A 23,523-nucleotide genomic window follows, 5' to 3' on the forward strand; every position below is an offset into this window, starting at 1 on the left:
AGTCCAGGGCCCGGGTGGAGTGACCAGCTCAGGAGCCGGGAAACGTCTGTCATATACGTGCGGACAACTCTGCCATCTATTTTTCTGTGGCTACAGGAACTCCTAGAAATTGATGGGAAAGTGGAAAAAGGGTATACAAGCCATCCATAATCTCATTTTCAAACACCACCACTGTTACCATTTTTCGAACGTTTTCCCCCACGTTTGCCTCTGGTCGGATGGGTCAAGTGGTCTTGTCCCTGATCCAAGGTTACCGTCGCTTCCCGTGAAGTTGGTCTTGTGTTTCTGCCTGGCCGGTCACCTGCCTCCTTTCCTACCATCAGTCCAGGAGGCAGAGGGGCCTTGGGACAAATCTGTCTGCCTCGCCCCTTCCCCAGAGGCACCTGCCGGCAGGGACACTAGCAGAAATGTTGCCTCCAGCTCTGCAGGCCATTCCAATCGTTGGGACATCCCCTTCCTGAAGCTTGACACGCAACGCCACGGGAAGCTGATGAGAAGCAGAGCAGACTGGGCAGGTCACTCAAGGTCCGTGGAGTTTCTTTTTGTCTGTTTTGTTTTTTATTTTTTATTTTTATTTTTTAAAGATTTTACTTATTTACTCGGGACAGAGAGCACGAGTGGGGGGAGGCAGAGGGAGAGGGAGAAGCAGACTCCCTGCTGAGCAGAGAGCCTGTTGCAGAGCTTGATCTCAGGACCCTGAGATCATGACCTGAGCCCAAGGCAGACACTTAACCTACTGAGCCCCCAGCTCCCCTGTTTTGTTTTTTAAATCCTCTTCTTTGCTGTTGGACTTTCCCGCGCATACGGTGCTCCTTGTGGTCTGTCTGCGTCTGCTTTGGCCGCGGCACGGCTTGAACGACAAAAGCTGCTGGTTGCTGTGTTGGTCTCTGGGAATCTGGGATCAAGGTGGCGGCAGGGCAGGCTTCATGTTGATACTGGATGCAGTTGTGTTCTCTCCATGGGGCCCACGGCCTCCTCTCCATGCTCTGGCAGCTCCCCTCCTATTCGGGCACAGGTCCAGCCCGGGGCCCTGATACCACCACGATGGTGTCGGGGCTCCGGCCCTGAACACTGGGAACACACACATTGGGTCTCTGACCCTGAACAATTTCATGACCAGCCCTCTGCATCAATAAAGGGTGAGGGGTGGCAACCAGCTTCTCAGGACCCCATTTGAGGACAGTCCGCCTCATGCCATGCTCCCGGCTTCCCCCAGCCCCTTGGCAGCCTGGCAAAGGGGAGGGAGCACAGGTCAGAGCACGCGAGCTCGCTGAACTTCAGCAGGAGCATGGGGGGCATGCGGGGCTGTAACCGAAAAGCAGGTATGAGTCGGATGGCCTCAGAGAGCGATATGCATGTGAAGAAGATAAAGCAGACCCGAGTTTGTGGGGCGCTCTTCAAGAAGGACATGTGTCGGGACGCCTGGGTGGCTCAGTTGGTTAAGCAGCTGCCTTCGGCTCAGGTCATGATCCCAGCGTCCTGGGATCGAGTCCCACATCGGGCTCCTCGCTCCGCAGGGAGCCTGCTTCTCCCTCTGACTCTGCCTTCCACTCTGTCTGCCTGTGCTCGCTCTCGCTTGCTCTCTCTCTGACAAATAAATAAATCTTAAAAAAAAAAAAAAAAAGAAGGACATGTGTGGCTCTGTGAAAACACAGGGAACAGCCTTCAGTGCCCGGCTCCTGCCCGCTCTGGGGGCCTGGGTCCCCGTCACGTTGGGACCTTTCTGGGTCTGCCTCAGGGTCTCCTCTGTCCCCTCCCCCGCAGCAGACGGGTGGTGTCCCAGCAGACACTGTCAACCGGGAGTTGGCAGATGCACGGGGGTTGGCAGACATCACCCCACTCCCTCACCCTGCATAGGGACCTTTAAAAGACTGTTCTTGTAAACGTGGACCCAGAAGACAGAACAAATGGAAGGCTGCGTGAATTGCTCCCACAGCAGGGCTCTAGAGACACGTCTACCCAGGCTCCTGGGGCTACCTCTGCCCTTTGCTGACACCATTCCATGTCCCCCAGGGATCACCCTCCAAACACAGCTGTCTGTACCCACATTCTTGCCTCAGGTCTGCCTCAGGAGAAACCCCACGTCAGGCAGTGGGTGAGGAAAGGCGTCGTGCGAGCCCCGAGGGCAGGGAAGGAAGGGGCCTGGCCAAGATCCAGGCTCCTGGCCGTGGCGCCCAGAGGCCCTGCAGTCTCGGAGTCCTGAGCATGTGCGGGGCAGAAAGCAGACACTGTGGCTGGAACACGCCTGTGTGTGGGGGACCTGAGGCTGCCTCCCACGGGGCCTCAAGAGCCTGTGCATGCACGTCTGTGTGTGTGTGTGTGTGTGTGTGTGTGTGTGTGTGTGCGCGCGCGCGCGTGTGCACACGTGGCTATGCTCGCCCACGTGTGTGGGGGTGGTGTGGCAGGAGGGCATGGTGAAAGGCCGGTCCTCCCATGGCCCCACCCACCCCACCCCTGGCCACTGGCACGTCTGCACTTACCGCACATGTTCGTGGCCAGCCGTGGCTGGAAAACCCAGTCTCATGGGGCCATTCCAGTCCGAGGACAAGTGTTTATTCAAATCGGGTACATTGAAAACCTGGGAATTACCAGGATCTCGCTCCGAGGTCTCCGGGAGGTGGCCAGTCACGGATGCATAGCCTCAGTGCACAGCCCAAGCCCTGGAGCCCTGGCGGCGGACAGACCAGCAGACACAGCACAGCCAGGACTGTCCCTCGTGTCTCCCCTCTGACCCCTGACAAGTGCCTGGCCACTCCCGCCAAAACCAGGCCTCCCATGGAGTGTCTATTGTGGGTATCGATGGGCCGTGAAGAGCTGGGCTTGCTTTAGAGAGGAAACACCCAGCCACGTTCACAGAAAGTGGAGTGGGGGCGCTGGGGTGGCAGGAGGGGGCAGTGGGGAGCTGTTTGTCGGGTGTGCGTGCTCCGTTTTGGGGCTGGGGCTGTTCTGGGGCAGGGCTGAACAGCAACGCGAACATTCCTAACACCACTGACCTGCACAACCTGCCCACTTAGAAACGGGTATGAGGGTAAGCTTTATGTTACGTGTTTTTACCCCAATTCTTTTAAATTCTTAAAAAAAAAAAAAAAAAAAAAAGCAGCTCCTAAAGCTCCTATAAGAGTTTGGGCAGCACGCAGTAACCACTGTGGTTTGGAACAATCCTGACAACCAGTTTCAACACCTTTGCGTTCCCAGTGGCAGCAGGAGCCATCCCAGTGGAACCCGGGCAGTGACCGTGCCTTTACCCAACGATCCCACAAACCATCCCAGCAGTGCTGGGAGGTGACTGAGGATGGGGAAGCTGCTCAGAGGAGTTATAACCTGCCCCGGGCACACAGGCTCCGAGGGCCTGTTTTTCTTCCCCGTTGCTCTCTGAGATGTATAGAGCTGACACGGTGTCCTCGCAGTGCCCCCAGACACAGGTGACCTGGCCGGGGTCCCTTCCCAGGTCTCTGCCCTGGGCCCTGGAGCTGGGTCTGCAGCCAAGGCTCATAAACCTGGTCAAGCGGACTGGGGCTCTGGTGTCCCTGCACCCCGTGTCCGCCCACCTTTCTTGTTTTGCAATCTGGGCCCAGGTCCTGCCGGCTTTTCCCAGATTGGCTGTGTGATGTCCCCTGCAGAGCGGCGTTGCTTGGAAAGCCATGTGCTCGGAAAGCCGTGTGCTTCGGAGCCTGCTCTGAAAACTGATGACATGTGCCCTGCCGGCCGCAGGAACACTCCTCGGAGAACACGTGGGGGACTTCTCAGGCCACTCCCGCCCAGCCTGTGTGCTCCCTCGAGTGGCCCCCCTATTCTGTCCTTGGAAACTACAGGTGTCAGACTCATTGGGGAGAGAGCTCCAAATTCAAGAAAAATGTCACAGACTTTGAATTTGTTTTGTTGATTGGAAAATGAGAACGATACCAGTGTGAGGGCTGACAGCATGTGGGGGGTGCAGCCCATGCCTGGCCCCCCACCCCCATCCCCAAGCAGGAATTCCCTGGGAATTAGCAGCACCAGCGCCCCCAGTGACCTTTACTCAGAAAAGTAGTTTGGCCTGCAACATGTGGTTCTGTGAGGCGGTGACGACTGCCCTACACCTGCTCACGTTCAGCCCAGGAACAGGGAGAGGCGCCTCAGGCAGGGTAGGGGCAGGAGGACCGGAGCTGGGAACATGCCTCGGAGAGTACACTGGCTGGCCAACCCGATGCAGGGTGCCGGACTTTGGCTCTCATCCTCCTCCATTAACCGAGGATAAAAGATCACGTACTTGACATTGAGTTAAAAGGACAATGATGGCTGCATTCCAAGAGGGCAGAGATTTTCCTAGTGCGTGATCCTGCTTCTCTGCTCCATCACCAGAGAGATACATGAGGCTGCCCAGTATGCCGGGAACCAAGGGACCATGGATATTTGGTTTTGGGTTTTGGCCCATCCCGTGGAAGCACATAGCCCCTGTCAGGCTGGGAGGGGTGACACCCCCTTGCGCCCAAATCTCTCGGCAGCTCCCTGGGAGGGAAATGTGGGGCCTCAGCCACTAACCCGATACAGGACTGTCCTGTTCCCTCTGTGACAGATGGTTCGTTCCCCTGGGTTTCCTCCAGGCCTTCCTGATGGCCTGTTCCAGCCGCCATGGGAGGGAGATCGCAGAGCCCTCCCTGGATTTGCACACTGCTGATCTATGGGGATTTAGAACCCAGCGCCGAGGGCCACGCAGTTCTTCTAGGTCTTTCCCACAAAGGATTTCCGACCCAAGGAAACTGTGCACACACCGTTGGTGTTTGTGCAGGTCCTACCCTGAGGAGAAAAGGCCAGGCTTGTGCCCCAGATCCAGGAAGGGGCCCTGCCGGACAGCAGCTCAGGCCGGGGCCCCACCCCTTGCTCTGGGTCTTGTGCGCCGAATCACCCCAACCTGTGCTCGTGGCCACTTGCCCCAGCCTGTGCTCGTGGCCACTTGCCCAACGGCACTGGTGCTTTTACATGTGGGCGTCGGGAAGCTTCCCTCCGCTGGGTCATCGGCTCCTCCAGAGCGGGCTTGGCAAGCACAGAGCCCGTTTTTGTCAGACACCGCGCCCATTCTCCTCTTCCCTCAGCCCTGTCATTAACTTCCCAGGAAGCGTGCCAGCCTGCCCTGCCCCGCACGTCCTGCCCCTTCTCCCCCTCGGGGCGGCCCCCAGGCACTGTGCCCTCCTCAGCCAGAGCCTCGGCCCCGCGGGGTGCGCTGCCCTCCCCCTCCCGCCTCCACACGGGCCTCTGAGAGGGTCTTTGCTTCTCCTACCCTGGGGTTTCTGAGGGGTGTTCAGGGCTTGCCGGCCCGTCCTCACTTCCCTGCTTCATTCCACGTGACTCAGCTTAGCTCCTGGAAGACTTTCCCAGCCAGACAAGAAGCGACACATTTCCTTGTCTGAACATGGAGTCTCCAAGTCAGCCGGGCAGGTGGAGGGGCGGGCATGTGTCTCTCTGGCCGTTTCTTCCTGAGCTGGCGCGCGGGGTCCCTCCCTGGCCAGCCCCGCACAGGGTACACGTGACAGTGACTTGCAGGGCGGGTGTGGCATTGGTGGCTGCCCTGAGTCCCCTCGCCCCAGCCACGGCCACGCGGGCTCCCGTTTCAGGCACTGATTTTGGATTCCACACGCAATCCCAGGGCTGGCGCATCGGCTCCTTTTTTGGGGCCCCGTTTTGTCCGCATCCTCACTGCCTGATGCAACGCTGGCCACGAGCCCGCGGAGTGAATAGGAAATGCGCTTTTGCTATGAATTTACCTGTTAATGTCCCACAGCAAAGTTTAGATGGGCCTTCTGCTCAGCTTCTGCTCAGGGGCTGGGGCCTGGTGCTGCACACCGTGAAGGGCTGGGCACAGTCACGTAGGCGACAGCAATGCCCTCGTGAAGGCGGCCGGCGTAAATACTGAGCCTTCCTGGCTGGGCTTGTCGGCAAAGGCGCCGGCCTATGTCAACATCGGGATCCTTACCTGCCTCGGGGGGGCGGGCAGCCCTGCCACCTCCACACTGGCGCCCCCAGAAGAGGATGCGGGCACACAGAAGGAAGAATCTCAGGAGGCCGAGGAGGCTGTGGACTTGGGTCCTTTTCACTAAACCTCTTTTGTAACGTGTTCTGTAAAAAACCAAACTCTAAAAAAAAAGACTTTGAGTTTGTTAGAAGTCAGACCCCCGAGATGCAGCCTGACCCGCAGGCTCACCGGAGGAGGGTGGCTGGCAGCAGAGGGAACACGTTCTTTCCCACGCCCGTCCACGCCGGGCTCCGACGCTTCTGGCTCTCCAGTCCCACGGTCAGAGCTGCAGCTCACTCAGCGTGGCCTCGGGCCCCTTGACTCCATCCCGCTGAGCCTGTCTTCTCCTGTCCACGATGAGGATAGGAACGGTGCTCTATCCAACGGGGAAGGATTGGTAAGCTAGTGCAGGCCCAGCAGAGGGCAGGGAATCTGGGCAAATGTCCACTGTTCGCAGTACACCCCCCTCCAAGGTCAGCCACCTGCCCTCCAGCTTCTGCTGTTCTGCACGTGGCTCTCCTTTTATTCCCCGCTTGTTGACCCTGCGAGGTCTGGCAAACAGAAGTAAAGATCTTCCTGCCCTTCAGGAGTGACTGCCTCTTGGGGAAACAAACTGCACATTTCTAAACAGTATGTGGGGCCACACAATCTTCTGGCCAAACTCTAAAAAGAGTGGCGGCTGACCTGCCAGGGAGTGGGAAAGGGCTGCAGAGGCCTGGCATGAGCTCCGAAGATGAGCAAAGCAGACCAGAGGAAAAGGTGCCGGCAGAGGAGAGTTGTGCAAAGCCACAGAAGGATTTCTCATGCCCAACCCTGGTGCTCTAGAGGCGCTAGGCCTAGCTTTCCTACCACCCCCTAAGAGTCCTAGATCTCTCTTTGGAAAAGTCACTGCCACGGGCAGAAACGATGGGCTGAATTGGCAGCTGGGCACTGGACTGGTCAGGAGACCTGCCACCCGAATGAGAACTGGTAACGTGACAGCCAACAGCAGGTCTGGGGAGGGAGGACAGTGTGCGCACCATGGCCCCATGGTAACTGGGCTCAGAGAAGGCCAAGCCGGATGGGGAGCCGAGTGAAACCAGTGGCTCGAGTTCTGCAGGCAGGGAGAGTGGGAGGCCTGCCTGCCAGAGAACATAGTCAACTTAATGCATCACATCCATGGGTGCGTTTCCCAGATGCTGTTTCACTGAGCGAGGGTGTTTGAATTGTAGAGTGGGTGCTATTATCACTCTCAACCGTGAACTCAATGGTTCTTGAAGCAATAGTTTTGATCTTAGGAATTTTCCTAGGTGAGAGGGCCAGGAAGGAAAAGCAAAGTACTCTGGGGATGAAACGAGGTCTGTAGAGCAGGTTTGCCTCGCCTTCTGAGAACGAGGATGCAGCGCAGCTGGTGATTACAGGAATCAGACTTTGAAACATCTCCTAAGGACGCCTGGGTGGCTCAGTCGGTCAAGCATCTGCCTTCAGCTCAGGTCACATATCAGGGTCCTGGGATCAAGTCCCACATTGGGCTCCCTGCTCAGCAGGCAGTTGGCTTCTCCCTCTCCCTCTGCCTGGTGCTCTTCCTGCTCCTTCTCTCTCTTGCTTGCTGGCAAATAAATAAATGAAATCTTTATTTTAAAAAAAGGGTGCTTGGGGATTGCTGTTGTGTACAAATTGCAGACTACTTGATTTTTCTGATACCACATTTTATTTTTTTTAATATTTTATTTATTTATTTGACAGAGAGCACAAGTTGGGGGAGCAGCATAGGAAAAGGGAGACGCAGGCTCCCTGAGGAGCAGAGCGTGACTTGGAACTCAATCCCAGGACCCCGGGATCACAACCTAAGCCAAAGGCTTAGCTTGACCAACTGAGCCACCCAGGTTTCCCTTTTTTAAAAAAATGTTTTATTTATTTATTTGACAGGGAGCACCATCAGGGGGAGCAGCAGAGGGAGAGGGAGAAGCAGGCTCCCCGAGAAGCAGAGAGCCTGATGAATACCACGTTATTATTTTTAAAATACTTCAACATGGGGTGCCTGGGTGACTCAGTTGGTTAGGGCGACTGACTCGATTTTGGCTCAGGTCATGACCTTAGGGTCACGAGAACTCCCCCCTAGTCAAGTTCCCTGCTGGGTGTGGAGGCTGCTTGACATTCTCTCTCCCCCTCTACCTCTCCCTCTAATAAAAAAAAACAAGAAAGAAAAATGAAGATGAAAAAAATAAAACACTTCACCACGTCACACTCCATTTACCCCAGCGACACAGTTCAGCCTGGGGTACTGGCCCCGTGAAGCCAGCTGTCTGCTGTCAGACCGCACCCCCATCCTGCTGCAATACAGGGGGAGCAGCTTCTAATCTGAGAGTCGCTGCATCTGGAAAAGGAAGTTCAGTATTGGATGTGATCGATCACAGTAAGTCCTTTATTTACTTATGAGGCTCTGCAGGATTCAGGAGTGTGTCATCTCAGTTCCACTTGCAATAGTAAAAGTTAAAAATTCAGCTTACAGGGAAAGATCTTTCCAGATTTTAGGGGGGGTGGCGGCATTTTAAAGTAAACTCACCCCAGTACTGTATTATATAAAGAGAGTAAAGTATGAAAATGTGATAAATACTACTGTGATTAATAGCTCAGTTTATTAGCTGTTTTAATAAAGTACAACTTTATAGTGAAAATAATGTACTAGAAATAGCTTTTTTTAAAGCTTCTTTACAATACGCTTACAAAATGTCAGGCATCAGGGAAACTGTCCTCAACAATGATGATGCGACACACACGCTCCGTGGGAGCAAAGCTAAGCGCGGGCTGGACAGGCTGACAGTGGGAAGCCAGGGAAGCTCCGGGCGCGGGACTCACGCTTGGGACCCGCACGAGGAGCCTCTCCGCCTCACTGGGCTTCGATTAATAGTGCAGAAAGCCCACTTTGCAGCCCTCGTGAAGCTCCACAGAGAATTCCTTGAGTCCAAAGGACCTTCACTCCAGGACCACCTTGCCTTTCTGATGCCGCTTCATTCTTGAGTAGGGACTTATGGTGTCATCCGTCACAAAGTCATACAGTACTCTAATCCATGAGTTGTAGTGGGGCAGGTTGTCGTAGTACTCAGCGGCGATCTTCCTCACCTGCGAGGGCAGACATGCAAAAGTGAGTGCTGGTGGAGTCCGGCTGGACCGGACGTGACGACCAACTCCGACACAAGCACCAAGAAGAGGAACCACCCTCTGGCCGCCTCCCTCCCCAAACGCTCATATATAAGAGCCACGGCCAAACTCCAGCACAGAGCAGTTCGACAGTGACATATACTCGACCCTCTAGGATCACAGACTGTCCCATCAAGCTCTGAATGGCGGTCTGATTTTATTATTATTATTATTATTATTTTTAAATATTTTATTTATTTATTTGAGAGAGCGAGCGAGCAGCAGAGGCAGAGGGAGAAGCAGGCTCCCCGCTGAGCAGGGAGCCCGATGCAGGGCTCAATCCCAGGACCCTGAGATCACAATCTGGGCTGAAGGTAGACACTTCACTGACTAAGCTGCCCGCATGGCCCCGAATGGTGCATTTTAAATAGCTGAGCTACAGATATAAGTTATATCTTACTAAATCTGTTACAAGAAACCTTGTCACACACACCTGTTAACATCGTGCACTGTAACCACCGTAATATAAGGATCCAATAAACAGCAGGGACTTGCTGAGGACACAGCACAGAATGCTCCCTGAAGCACGCCTGACAGGAAGAGCCGCTAAGGGAAGACCAGAGCTCTGAGGACACCTGTCACGGCAGCTCAGGACTGTGATAGCAGGCAGCCAGCAGGAAGGGAACAGACACTGCTCACCATGGGCCTTGCGGCAAGTGATGTCTGAAGCAAGCAAATTCTCAGGTTGGGGAATGTTCAAGAAACCCAGTAAGATGGGGGCGCCTGGGTGGTTCAGTCCGTGAAGGGTCTGCCTTCAGCTCAGGTTGTGATCCCGGGGTCGTGAGATCGAGCCCTGAAATGGGCTCCCCCTACTCAGCGGGGAGTCTACTTCTCCCCCTGCTCCTCCCCCATGCGGTCTCTCTCTCAAATAAATAAATAAAATATTTTAAAAGAAGATTAAAAAAATAAAAAAGAAAGAAAGAAACCCTTAAGTTAAGGTACAGTTGACCTCACAGTTGAACCACACAGTCTGAGCCACATGGGTCCACGTATACACAGATGTGTTTTCACTAAACACAGTGCAGTCCTGAAAATGTGACTTCTCTTCTTTGCAATTTTCTTTTTCTTTTTTTTTTTTTTTTTAAAGATTTTATTTATTTGACAGAGAGAAATCACAAGTAGATGGAGAGGCAGGCAGAGAGAGAGAGAGGGAAGCAGGCTCCCCGCTGAGCAGAGAGCCTGACGCGGGACTCGATCTCAGGACTCTGAGATCATGACCTGAGCCGAAGGCAGCGGCTCAACCCACTGAGCCACCCAGGCGCCCTCTTCTTTGCAATTTTCTTAACACTTTCTCTTCTCGAGCTTACCTCACTGCAAGAACACTGTATATGACACGTATAATGTACAAAATACATGTTAACCGACTGCTTATATCAGGGTTCAGCTTGCTGTCAACAGTGGGCTAGTAGTTATGTTTCGGGGGCATCAAAAGTCACGTGTGGATTTTCAACCCTGTGGGGACTTGGTGCCCCCACTCCTTGTGTTGTTCAAGGATCAACTCTGTGGTTAATGTTAATGTTGTTTAAAGGGCAACCAGCTTTGTACCCTCTCTGAAAAGTAAGGGGAAATTCACTTCTTTAGTGAAGAGGCGAACGAGACCTCCCCTGCCGTCAGGCGTGTGCACAGGTCAGGCGACACAAGACACATTACACCTGCTTTCAAACTTGGCTCTGGTTGCATGGTTTTTCCCCAAACATTTTATTTTGAAAAAATGTGACACCTACAGAAAAGTTGAAAGAGCAGAACAGACACCTCAACGCCCTTAACCCAGGCCCACCACCACCCTAAGTCGCTTCCTGTCTGCATGGACATACACCATCTAATATGCTCTCTCTGCTGAGCCTTTGGAGAGCAAGCTGCGGACATGTGACAACTGACCCCTAACATGCCAGCCCAATCTCAATATGGACCTCCTAAGAACAAAGACGTTCTCCTACAAAGCCACCATGCTATTTTCACACCCAACAAAGTTAACAGCAACACAATATTCTCTGTGATACGCTATAGATTTAAAGCTTCCCCACTGACCCAATGTCCTCTCTAGACCTCTCTTTTCCTCGAGTGGGAATCCACTTGTAATCAGACGTCAGACTTAGTTCTCACGTGTTTGTCATCATGTCAATAGTTAAACTCTTATGAAGAAATCCATTAAATTCAATTGGGTAGATATGATGGCATAAAATATTTGGCAATAGCTCCCATGGGGCACCTGGGATGGCTCGGTCGTTAACCATCTGCCTTCAGCTCGGGTCATGATCCCAAGGTCCTCAGATCGAGTCCCACATTGGGCTCCATGCTCAGCGGGGAATCTGCTTCTCCCTCCCTTGGTCCCTCCCTCCACCCACCCCTGCTTGTGCTCATTTGTGCTGTCAAATAAATAAATAAAATCTTAAAAAAAAAAAAGTTAACTCCCTTATATCAGAGCTTAAAAAATTTTTAAAAACTAGTATTATATTTCATACATATTCCCCTTCTTAGAATTATGGAAACACTTTTTGGTAATAAACTGTAAAAGCCACCGATTTTGAGGAAGGGAACTCTAATAAAAGAATTCACCAAGAAGATAAGCGAAGTTACAAAGGTGGGCGTTTGCAGAGGACGGAGGGATGGGGGGGTCAAGCTGTGTTCTTTCACGTCCTCCACAAACAATACACTGCCGTGTGGGGAACAGGCAGGCCCTGCCTGCAGAAAGTTTGCCACCCTGGAAACTGTTTATGAATGCACGGGCCAACTGCGTGGGACGTCTGCATTTCCCAACAAGCCAACACATAAATCTTAGCCCATCAATGTAACAGTGATGAAAGCAAGGTGAACTTGAGCTCACTTTGCACAGAACTCCTTTCTCAATCTCTGACATAGTTTATAAGTCGGCAGATCCTCCAGCACTCCGGACCCAAGGGCCACTGCTAGGCTTTGGGACTCAGAGGGAATGTGGATGAATCTAAGGAGGGCACACAAAGGACGCACACCTGTCGTTTGCTTTGATGAGTTTAGATGGGCAAAATACACCAGAACCTTTTATTATTTTTTAAGGTTTTATTTATTTGAGAGTGAGGGAGAAACAGGCTCCTTGCTAGGCAGGGAGCCTGAGGGGGGGTGGGGGGAGGCTCGATCCCAGGTCCCAGGGGATCATGACCTGAGCCAAAGGCAGACATGTAACTGACTGAGTCAGCCACGTGTCCCTACTAGATTCCTTTTAAAATGGGAAAGCTGAGACTGATTTTGGCCATAAAGCCCCCAGAAATTAAGAGTTTGTGTCAAATCTCTTTACTTACCAGTGGAAGGCTTTTTCCAGGAATGTTGGGGAAGTCATGGTGCTCGTTATGGTAACCCACATTGAAGGTGAGCAGATTCAGAGGCCCGTAATATGAGTAGGTTTCATGTCCCTTGAGGAACATGTAATGTTCGGCTATGAAATGTCCAGAAATCGGGTGCAAACCTAGCCCCAGTAAGGATGCTGCCAACATGTAGACCAAAGATTTAACTCCCAAAACATAGTAAATTATAATGTCAAAAGTGACCTGGATCACAGTATTAATAATTTCCAGGTAAGAAATGGGTTTGGGGTTGATGAAGAGAGGTCGAAAAGCATAAAAGAGAGGCTGAAGGACCACCCATATAAACTTTCTGAAAGTGGTGCAGAAAAACCAGCCTTCAAAATCAGTGGGAATATCCACATCGATGCCATCACCCCCAAGGTAACGATGATGGTCCATGTGATACCTCTTAAAGGAGATTGAGTAGGGAACGCCAATGGGAAGATTGGCAAATATGCCAAACCAGCGATTCCACATAGCTCTGTAGTGGCCAAAGGCACTATTGTGGGAGACCTCATGAATAGCCAGAGTCACAGAGTGGTTAATGCAGCTGCCGAAGGCGTACGCCCAAAATATGACCCACTTCCAGTCCAGGTCCTTCACTAAGTAGAACGCAACCAGCTGGGTGAGAACCATCATGGTTATAATCCAGATCAAGTTGGGATCGGGTTTCATCAGGGACTTTATCTCTGGATACTTTGCTGTAAAGAAAAACAAACCAGTAACTGAGAAGAGCACACACTCGTTCTGCAATTATGATTAAATCAACACCCATTAAATTAACGCATTAATTAATTTTTTTCTTCTTCCCAATCATGATATGCCCTCCACTAGAGGCTTTATCCACTACAGGGAGGAGTATATTCCAATAGTAAAGTTATCAAATACCGCGTCACAACAAATCTGTGCAGGAAAAATTAGCCTCAAAATCTAGACTCCACACAGAACAGAAAGAAAATTACAAATGAGTAAAGATTTTATGGCGCCCAATTCCCTTTTTCACCCCTAACAGTTCTTTGTATATAAAATTGGTAAGTTTTGCAAAGTTGCGATCATAGTCTGATAAACCTATTCCAGTGTCTGACAGAAGGTACAACATATGCATATACTTTTGTATCATGTATATGTAATGTACTTACATACGATATATATTTGTTGTAAAAGACACATACTTAGATCTTATAATTTCCTTTATAATGATGGAATCACTTCTACTTGCCTGTCGTAACTTCTACCCACTTCCCTATTTTTAGACATTCAGATAGCTACGATTTCTGCCTGTGTGGCCTCCTGACAGGCATCAGGAAATCAGGATAATGTGTGAGAACTGCACGGTGCTAATTTGTCAGATTCTTATTTGCACTGTTGAATCTACATGCAAATATTCAAGTATGACCAAAAAGGCCAGTAACAGAATCTCTGCATTTTAGGCAAGTGTCCTCTAAGGGCAAATGCACACTCTTCTCTGGATCTTACCCACCCCCTCCTCCCACAACAAGAGGGAGCCCCAGGGTCTTTGGTTTTATGTGTTGCTGAGTAGGTATGACCTAGGACAGCATGAGGGGAAAGGACCTTCTTCTTGAGCTCGGTCATTCAGATAAAGAAGGGAAAGGAGCAGCTTCATCCTCATTCCTCTACATGTGAAACAAGGAATTCAATGAGAGCTTATACTGCAAGGCAGACTACCGAAGTCCGGTTTTATATATACGACATGAGGGTGGAACTAACCCAAGTGGATAACTCCCCATTTTCTCTCTCTGCTCCCTAAACTTTAATCGTCATTGGTTTAGTTCATTTTATCAACAATGAATAATTTTGGAGGCAAGAGACAAAGAAAAAGTAACCCTAGAGGCCTAGAAGTGAATTTGTCTAAAACTAGTTTTCCTTTTGCTAAACTAGCATCTGGGGAGCAATTCTCCAACAATAGAATAACAACTGTTCAGTTAATTGGTGGATAAGAAAGAATTCCTTGAAAAATTCATTCAGTAAGTAGTAGTATGTGCTTCTGCTCCAGCATCTTTACCTTATTCAAAACTTGGTTAAACCGACACATCTGACAAAGGATAGAAGGCAATACACATTCCAGATAGTCTAAAATGACGAAAGTCACCTGCCTCGTTCTCAGACAAATCAAGTTGCTCCAAGTAATTCCGTACCAAATGCTGGCAACGCTTATTTTAGTACATAAAAATCAATACTACAAGGGTACCGCTATAATGAAATAGGGAAAGAAGAGTTTTTGCAACAAATGGTGCTGGTTATCAACATCCAAAAAGATGAAGATGGACCCCTTCTTCACACCATACACAAAAAGTAACTCAAGACAGATCACAGACCTCAATACAAGAAAACTATAACACTCTCATAAGAAAACAGAAGTAAATCTCCATAACCTTTGTGATTTCTTAGATACTATACCAAAATCACAAGTGACCAATGAGCACATGAGAAATGCTCGACATTATCAGTTGTTAGGAAGACGCAAACTGAAACCAAATTGAGATGCTGGTTCACACATGCTAAAATGGTTACAATGACAAAGACAGGCAGTAATCAAGATATGAAGAAACCGGAACCCACACAAGTTGCTGGTGACAGTGTAAAACGGTCAGCTGGTTTGAAGAATCTGGTTGTTCCTCAAAATGCTAAACACAGAGCTACCAATGACCCAGCAATTCCACTCCTCGGCAGCTTTCCAAGGGGAATGAAAACATATCCATCTAATAACTTCCTCGTGAGGGTCACAACAGCATTATTCGTAGTAGTCATAAGGTGAAAACAACCCCACAGTCTAGCAACTGAAGAATGAATAAATGGAATGTGAAATAGCCATACAGTCGACTTTTCCTTGGCGGATAAAAGGAATAAAATACTGACCTAGTACAACATAGATGAACCTTGAAAACAAAATGGTAAGGGAAAGAAGCCAGTCACAAAAGACCAAGGACTGTGTAACTTCATTTATAAGAAATGTCCAGAATAGGGGCCCCTGGTTGGCTCAGTCAGTTAAGCGTCTGCCTTCTGCTCAGGTCATGGTCCCAGGGTCTTGGGATCGAGCCCTACACTGTGCTCCCTATGCAGCAAGGTGTCTGGTTGTGCGTCTGCCTGTCCCCCTGCTCATGCTCTCTCTTTCTCAAATAAAATAAAATCTTAAAAAAAAAAGTCCAGAATAGGTAAAATCTCCAGGCACAGAAAGTAGATTAGTGGTGGCCTAGCACTGAGGAGTGTGACCGGAGAACACAGGAACTGCTTTTGAGTATGGGGTTTCTTTCTGGGAAGACAAAAATGTTCTAAAACTTAAGACTGTACTGGTAGTTACACAACTGTGTGAACACACTAAAGAACACTGAATTGTATGCTTTAAATGGATGAATTTTATAGTTCGTGCATTGTCTCTTAATGAAGCTGTTAAAAAACACGGTTTCCCTGTGGATGGGCAGTAAAAGGAGCATTTCTTGTGCTGTATTACTTGACCCACTAATAACGGTCTCGTTCCTAGCCTTCATTAAGGAGGTCATTTTTTTTCTTTTTAAAAAAAGAGACATAGAATCTTAAGCAGACTTCACGCCAGCCTGGAACCTGGCTTGGGCGGGGGTGGGGGTCAGTCTTATGACCCTGAACCTGACCTGAAATCAAGAGTCAGATGCTCAACTAACTAAGCCACCTTTCAAATGAACTTTAAATATAACTCCAAACACACATTTAGCATACAGATGTCAGTTGTTAAAAAACATCCACGTTCTCACGTTCTGTCAAGGCTCTCTCTTCCCTGCCCAGACCCAGCCAATTCCAGAATTATCTCTTTATCATTTAAGTATTCTCATCTTTCCTGGGGTTATTCCATCTCCACTCCTGAAATGGGATACTGAGCAGTATTTGCACCTGCAGGGAAAAGGGCTACTATATTTTTACTGAGGAATCTGTCATCCTTTTACTTTCCCAGTGAAATGGTTCGGTGATGTTAAGTATGTGGAGAAAGGCTCATTGTCAAGATAAGCATCAATAGGCACCTTTTCACTTCCTTGATTATCTGAATATTAAATCCACGGCTAAGTTCCAGTACTGAGGCACTGGGTCTTTTACAAGGTGGACACCGCACTGTTCTTACCAGGTGTGTTGACTGTCTAAGGCATAGATCAAATGTATCAGACACTGTCTCTCCTGTGTAATCATGCAAACTATACGTTTTAATTAAAAATAAAAAGAAAGCACACACCCAATAACCGATGTCTCTTAAAAGGCTATCCTGAATACCAACTGTAAAGATTCAAGCTACCAATTTACTGATTCCATTTTTTAAAAAATCCATTTTAACTGGACCTACTAACTCCAATTTCTAAAAGCATGAAATTCCTAACTCTAGACACCCCAGCAAAATTTGGGCTGGCTTTCTCTGCTCACTGGGCAGGCAAATGGATGTTGAGAAGAAAAGCCAGGTAGGGGCTTTGTGAGAAATCATTCCTCCTATTTGACTTGGCACCCGCTGGCTTCCTGATTTTTTCGAAGAGGTGGAGAGCATCTGCCTCGATCGGAACCCCTGCACCCCTCCTCACTCTACCTACTCGTCGTCGTTAGAGTGGGGGGGGGGGTACCAGGGACTGGTTCCTGCGAGCGCCCAGCGGGGTGGTGTCTGTAACCCACTCAGCAGTGTCGGGCCCCGGCGTCAGGAGCGGCCTGGGAGCAGCTCGTGGCAGCTGAGCGCGCCCTCCACCTGCAGGGCCCGCCGAGGCCTAGCGAGCCAGGAGCGAGGGGCCCTGGATGCCCAGTGCGGGAGCAGCCGGTTAAGCTCGGCCGATCTTCCGTGCGCGGGTCTTCGCGGCCTCCAGGCGTGCCCCCCGCTCGCAGCCCACCGCCCCCTCCCCGGGCCAGGACCGCTTGCCGGCGTTAGCCCCCAGGAGCGCGGCGGCGCGGGGCTCGCAGGCCCAGGACAACGCCCTGCCCCGCACCCGCCGGCGCCCGCGCTCCCGGGGCCCGCGCCGGAGGCTCTCCGAGCCAAGGACGTGGTTGGGCCTGCCGGGAAGCCCCCCGCCCGCCGGAAGCCCCCTGGACGCCCCCGCCGGGACCCCCGATCCCCCGAGCGCCCCCTCCCTGCCGGAAACACCCGGACCTCCCCGCCGCGGCCCCCGGGACCCGGCCCGCCGCGAGCCCCCACAGGCTCTTTAACGGGCCGCGGGCGCCCGGGCGCCAGGCCGACGCGGAGAGCGCGCCCCGGCGGCGGGAGGCCGCGCGCACATAACGGAGCGCGAGCCCGGCCTCACCCAGGATCTCCTGGCGCCGGCTGGCGTGGGGCTGGTCCGTGTAGACCCACTCGAAGTCTTCTCGCGCGACGCGGTTCCCCATGGCGGCAGCTGGCGGACCCGCACCGGCTCTCGCTTCCGGCCCGGTTCCTCCGAGGCAGCCGCGCGGCAGCTCCGGGGGAAGACAGAGGCCGGGGCGGAACCCCGCGGCCCCGCCCCGCCCCGCCCCGCCAGCCCATTGGTCCTGCGCCGCCGGAGGGGGGGTCTCCTCGCCCGCCCCGCCCCCAGCCCGCCGGCCCAATGGTCCTGCCTCCAAGTCCCCGCCCCTCAGGTCCCCGCCCATCCATCCCATTGGTTTTCTCCACTGTCTGGCCCCGCCCCACTGGCCGCGCCCCGTGACGTCAGCGGCGGTCGCTAGACTAGGCAGGCTGCCCTCCACCGGCTGTAACCGCGGCGGGCTGCCGCAGCTGAGCGGTGTGGGGCGTGCCCGTCACTGGCGGCGCTTCTCGGCGGCGGCTGGAAGCGGAACCTCAGGAGGGCGCGGGCGCGCGGCCGCTCGGGGACAGTGGCGGCCACAGCCTCTTCTGCGAGGGCTTTCTGTTCCAAAATTAGGCACGACTTCTCCTTTACAAAAGGGGCTTGGGCTGAAACTACAAAGAGGAAGATACTGTTAGGACAGCAGAGAGCCACCGGCGAGGAGCCCGGGCTCTCATCCGGGTCACCGCCGCCCCTGCTCTTGGAGTGGACCATGGACGCCGGGGCCTCCCGAGGCCGGCGCGCCCGGGTCTCCGCGCGGGAGCCGGAACCCGAGGAGGTGCTGGACCTGAGCCGGCTCTCCCCGGAGCTGCTTCTGCTGGTGCTGAGCCACGTGCCCCCGCGCACGCTGCGGACCTCCTGCCGCCGGGAGTGCGGGGACTGCGTGCCCTGGTGGACAGCCAGGCTTGTGGATGCGCATCCTGGCCCGGGAGCAGGGCGCCCTGCTGCCACTTGTCCGCAGCTGCCTTCCGGCTCGCCTCGACGTTAGGCCCGGCCTCCTGAGATGCCTCCAGGCCGGTCCTCCTGAGCCGCGCGTCCTCCTGAGCCGCTTCTGCAAGCTCCGACAGTTCGGGCGCAGCCTCCTCCTCAATCCCTGCGGCCAGGAAGGCCTCCAGGGTTGGACGGTGCAGCACGGTGGGGACGGCTGGGTGGTGGAGGTAAACCTGACACAGGTGCCCGGGGCCCCCTCGCAGAACTGCTTTGTGTCTTCCTACAAATGGTGTCACAAAAAGCAGGTCTTGGATCTGGTGGAGGAGGGTTTGTGGCCAGAGCTTCTAGATAGCGGCAAGATTGAGATCTGTGTCTCTGGTGGGGAGCCCGAGACGACTATGGTTGTGTGTACCGACTCCTTGTCCAGCTTCTAGATGCCAGGCTGAACGTCCTGGATGAATTCTCTTCCTCCCCGGATCCCGTCCAGCAGGGGAACAACCACTTCTGCTTTCAGGTCACCCACGTGTTCTCCAACATCAAGACGGGCATGCGCTTTGTGTCTTTCAAACACTGGGGCCAGGACATGCAGTTCTGGGCTGGCACTATGGAGCCTGTGTCACCAACTCCAGTGTGGTCGTGCGGGCCTGACTGTCTTAGTGGAGAGCTACCCTTGAAAAACAACCTCAGCGGTGCCTTCCGGGACCTGGGACCGCTGACCAGGACTTCTCATGAACCAAGGATGGATATCACCTCCCTGGGATCCTGGGATCGAGGGGCCGCTGGGCACCCTCTTCAGGTTCTGCAAACTACTAGAAGAGAGTTCTTCCGTCAGAGCTACGTACTGCTGTTACAGGGCAGTCCTCCCCTTGGTGAGCACGGAGGAATGCTGGACCTGGAGGGGCTCTTGATCCTCCCGGCGGAGGCCATCTGCTCAGCCCCACTCCCCTCTGCCCTTGCCTTTCTGCTTCAGGGGCTTTATCGGTCCCTTTACAGAAGGCCTGCCTTCTCTGAAGTGGAATCTCGTCCTTACTGCTGGGAAAATTCCAGCCACCTCAGGTGGCAGACGGAATGTCGGCCAGCTTTAAGGCGGGGACCAGGTCTCAAAACTGAAAGCCAATTAGCCCCCCAAAATGTGTGCAGATCCTCAAGGACCCCAGTGATTGTGTGGTGTATAAAATTGTTTTTTTTTTTTTTTTTCGGCCTGAGTGGCTCAGGTTAAGTGTCTGCCTTGGCTCAGGGCATGATCTCAGGGACCTGGGATTGAGCTCTGCATCAGGCTCCCGATTGGCGGGGAGTCTGCTTCTCCCTCTGCCTCTCACTGTTCCTCTCTCTCACCCCGCTCATGTGCTCTCTTTCACAAATAAACTCTTTTTTTTTAAAAAAAATTTATATTGAAAAGTTCTGTAAACATTGAGAGAAAAATATATCAGCAACAACTATCTGCCAATCTCACATAATTTATTATTTTGCCAAAAAGAAAAAAAAAAAACCTACAATTTCTTCCAGCATTCCACCTAACAGAGTTGCTCGGAGTGGCACACACTGTGGCCTCGGAGCCTGGGATGCCGTGTGTGGGCTTCTAGTGAGAATTGGGTGGGATCCAGCCAGGTCCCCTTCCTGGGTCAGGTAGTCCTCCCTGCTGGTGGGGACCCGGGGGGAAGGCCCCCTCCCCACCTCAGGCGGTCCCTGTGCTGGTGGGGAGCCAGGGCTGAAGGATCGCTCCCTGCATCAGGGGTTCCCTCCGTGGTAGGGACCTGGGACTAAAGGTCCCCTCTTCATGTCAGGGGTTCGCCTCCCTGGTAGGGACCTGGGCTGAAGGATCCCTGCCCGCATCAGGGGTCCCCACGCTGGTGGGGAGCCAGGGCTGAAGGATCCCTCCCGCAACAGAAAGTTCCCGTCCCTGGTGGGGTCCTGGGGCTGAAGGTCCTCCCCAGCATCAGGGGTCCCTCGCTGGGGGGACCCAGGGCTGAAGTTTCCCTCCCCTTATCAGGGGTCTCCTGCAAGTTGGGACCCAGGGCTGAAAGTCCCTTTCCTGAGTCAAGAGGTCCCCCTGCTGGTGGGGGCCCGTGGCGGAATGATCTCTTCCCATGTCAGGGGCCGTTCCCCCTCTCGCCCCCCACCAGCTGGTACAGAACAGTTCAGACTCAGGGACTGAAGGTCCGGTGACCTGGGAGCAGCCAAGCGCGAAGTTGGGTTGTGTGTTAGGTCTCAGTTTGCTGACTGGGACAAAACACAATTAATTCCTTCTGTGGCCTTGTGATTTTTTTTTTTTTAACAATTCTCCCACTTTTAATCCAACGTTTTGCTCTCCTGAGGACAAGATCAAAATTTAAGGCCCTGGCGGGACGCCACCTAGATAACTCAGTAGGTGAAGCTTCTGCCTTGGGCTCAGGTCATGATCCCAGGGTTCTGGGATTGAGCCTCACATCAGGTCTCTGCTCAATGGGGAGCCTGCTTCTCCCTCTCCCGTTCTCCCTGCTGTGCACACACACACTCTCTCTCTCTGTGTCAGATGAATAAATAAAATATTTTTAAAAAGAAAAATGTATGGCCCTGGCGCCCCTCCCCACTTGGTCCCTGAAGGTCTCAGTATTTGCTGATGCTCTGTGGTAAGCACAGGTCATGACTTCAGGCTCACAGCTGCTTAGAAGGTCATTGCCTTAGTCCGGTTTCTGACTCTCCATTCCTCATGGGAGCTCCGTGGGCTGGGTTCTTAGTGGCCGTGAACATGCATCTGAAGCTTTTGAGGGCATACAGTGTACTGGGGAGCCAGCTCTGCTTATTACAAGCAGAACCATTCCCACTGTCTGGGTGCACTTTGGAGCCATGGTCCCAAGACCCACACCAATCAAAATCAAGTCAGAGAAAGACCCTGTTGAAGGATCTGCTTTTGTAAGCCAAGTAGCCTATTTGGTGACTTTATGTCGCTGAGTTTCAGCTTCCCCAGAAGTGTGGGGCATGTGGCATCAGCCACAGTGTGGACACCTTGTCCAGCTACAAGATGTTTAAAGGCGATTCTATGATCAGGAACAACTTTAGCTCTGCAAGGGCGGCTGCCACTGGTGAGATGGCGATTGTGGGCACATCTGATTTGTAATCATAAGAGCACAGCGGTGTGAACATGCCATGATTTGCATGGGCATTTATGTCTGATTGGGCAGGTACAGTTATAATTGGAGAAAGGTAAACATGAGGCACGGATGCTCTGGCCGTGAAAGGCAGATTCCTTTAGGTGACTTCGAAGGCGGAGTGGGGAGTAGTTGGAAATAGAAGAAAGACGGATCACAGGGAGGACCAGAGGTCTCTAACCATCGTGGATGGGTAGGGGGTTTTGACAACAAATCCAGCCATCTGAAAGGTTGGCCCAATTAGCAAAAGGAAGTGACCTTCCTTACCTACCCATGAGCAAGATTACAGACCGATTTATCCAAGCAGTTCCTGAAAACTGTGTGGTCATATCTGAGTCTGTGCTCGTTTCTTTCAAACATGACATTCTAATCAAACCCTTGGTCATATGGGCAGTGTTTCCAGTTGTGTCCCGTTATGAAGAAAACAGATTCTTATTGAACTTATGAAAATACTGAATTCTTGAGGGAATAATTACAGAGGAAAGGTAAATATTTCATCTTTGTTTACAAAACTACCCTTTACCAAATTGCTATAAGTCATAGATAATTTCAGAGAAGGCATTGCCTTAGGTCTGGAAAAACAAAACATTAGGGAATCAGTAGTAATTCAAACAAAAAGTAATAAAAAGTCATAATCATTGTTGTGATTTCATTCAGTTGCATATACTTAGTATTTGTTCTGCTTGAATCCAGTTTTTCTATTAATTCTGGAAATTTGTACCCCGTTTAAGTTTATGATTTTTAAGTTATCAAAAAAATTGTGCTTGTAAAGTCTTTTCCATGAATCTCTTTTTTAAAATTTTTAAAATTAAAAAAAAAGATTTTATTTTATTCATTTGATAGACAGAGATCACAAGTAGGCGGAGAGGCAGGCAGAAAGAGAGGAGGAAGCAGGCTCCGTGCTGAGCAGAGAGTTCGATGTGGGGCTCCATCCCAGGACTCCGGGATCATGACCTGAGCAGAAGGCAGTGGCTTTAACCCACTGAGCCACCCAGGTACCCCTCCATGAATCTCTTTGAAGATGAAGCATTTTGCAGAAACACTTTTACGATAGTATCAGAGTTAAACAACAAGATTGCTTTTTAATAATTGCCATTCTACCAGGTATAACGTGATATCTCATTGTGGATTCAACTGCCTTTCTTTGATGATTAGCGATACTGAGCATCTTTTCATGTGTCTTTTTGGTCATTATGTATGTTTCCTTTTTCCTATCTATCAGGCTCTGAATATCAACTTCATATTGGACAATCTGACCCCAGAGCTACTCAAAAAATCCTTTCAAATGGGAGCATCTGGGTGGCTAAGTAAGTTAGGCATTTGACTCTTGATTTCAGCATGGGTCATGATCTCAGGGTCGTAAGATCGAGCCCTGCATCAGGCTCCATGCAGAGTGTGGACCCTGTTTGGGATTCTCTCTCCTTTACCCCCTGTCCCTCCCCTACTCGTGCACATGTGTTCTCTCTCTCTGTATTAAAAAAAATCCTTTCAAATGAAACTCACCACCATTCCCATCCCCATCTGGGTTATATTTTTTATTTTTTTTCAGATAGTAATTTTCTTCAACTTATACCTTTAAGCCAAAGAATTGCCTCCCTCCCATGAAAGCCCGATAAAAAGGAAGTTGCTATGGTTAAAGTATAAAGGTTGGCAAGACATAGACAAAATTTACAGACCCTAGCAGAGGTTGGAGGAAGTGGAGAATG

General features: G+C 51.6%; 1 protein-coding gene and 1 pseudogene across 2 annotated transcripts; one reads left to right on the plus strand and one right to left on the minus strand.

Annotated features, from left to right (window-relative positions):
* Window positions 1-8,588: 8,588 nt before the first annotated feature.
* On the minus strand, window positions 8,589-17,955 carry DEGS1 (delta 4-desaturase, sphingolipid 1). The gene is made up of 3 exons (XM_082704517.1): window positions 17,745-17,955; window positions 12,445-13,187; window positions 8,589-9,091 (listed from the first exon to the last, which is right to left on the minus strand). The coding sequence occupies exons 1-3, from the start codon at window positions 17,824-17,826 to the stop codon at window positions 8,945-8,947; spliced, it is 972 nt and encodes a 323-aa protein (XP_082560643.1). The 5' UTR covers window positions 17,827-17,955; the 3' UTR covers window positions 8,589-8,944.
* Window positions 17,956-18,062: 107 nt separating this feature from the next.
* Window positions 18,063-20,126, plus strand: LOC309850508 (F-box only protein 27 pseudogene; annotated as a pseudogene). The gene has a single exon. The product of its transcript is annotated as an F-box only protein 27 pseudogene (transcript).
* The last annotated feature ends 3,397 nt before the right edge of the window (window positions 20,127-23,523 follow it).

Source organism: Mustela nivalis, assembly GCF_964662115.1.
Source record: "Mustela nivalis genome assembly, chromosome: 16".
Lineage (NCBI taxonomy): Eukaryota > Metazoa > Chordata > Mammalia > Carnivora > Mustelidae > Mustela > Mustela nivalis.

Excerpts from the sequence above, each read along its gene's own strand:
- DEGS1 (XM_082704517.1), bottom strand. The coding sequence starts at position 17,826 with ATGGGGAACCGCGTCGCGCGAGAAGACTTCGAGTGGGTCTACACGGAC. Across the intron at positions 13,188-17,744 it reads CCGGCGCCAGGAGATCCTGG|CAAAGTATCCAGAGATAAAG; the intron begins GTGAGGCCGGGC and ends TTTTCTTTACAG. Across the intron at positions 9,092-12,444 it reads CTGGAAAAAGCCTTCCACTG|GTGAGGAAGATCGCCGCTGA; the intron begins GTAAGTAAAGAG and ends CTGCCCTCGCAG.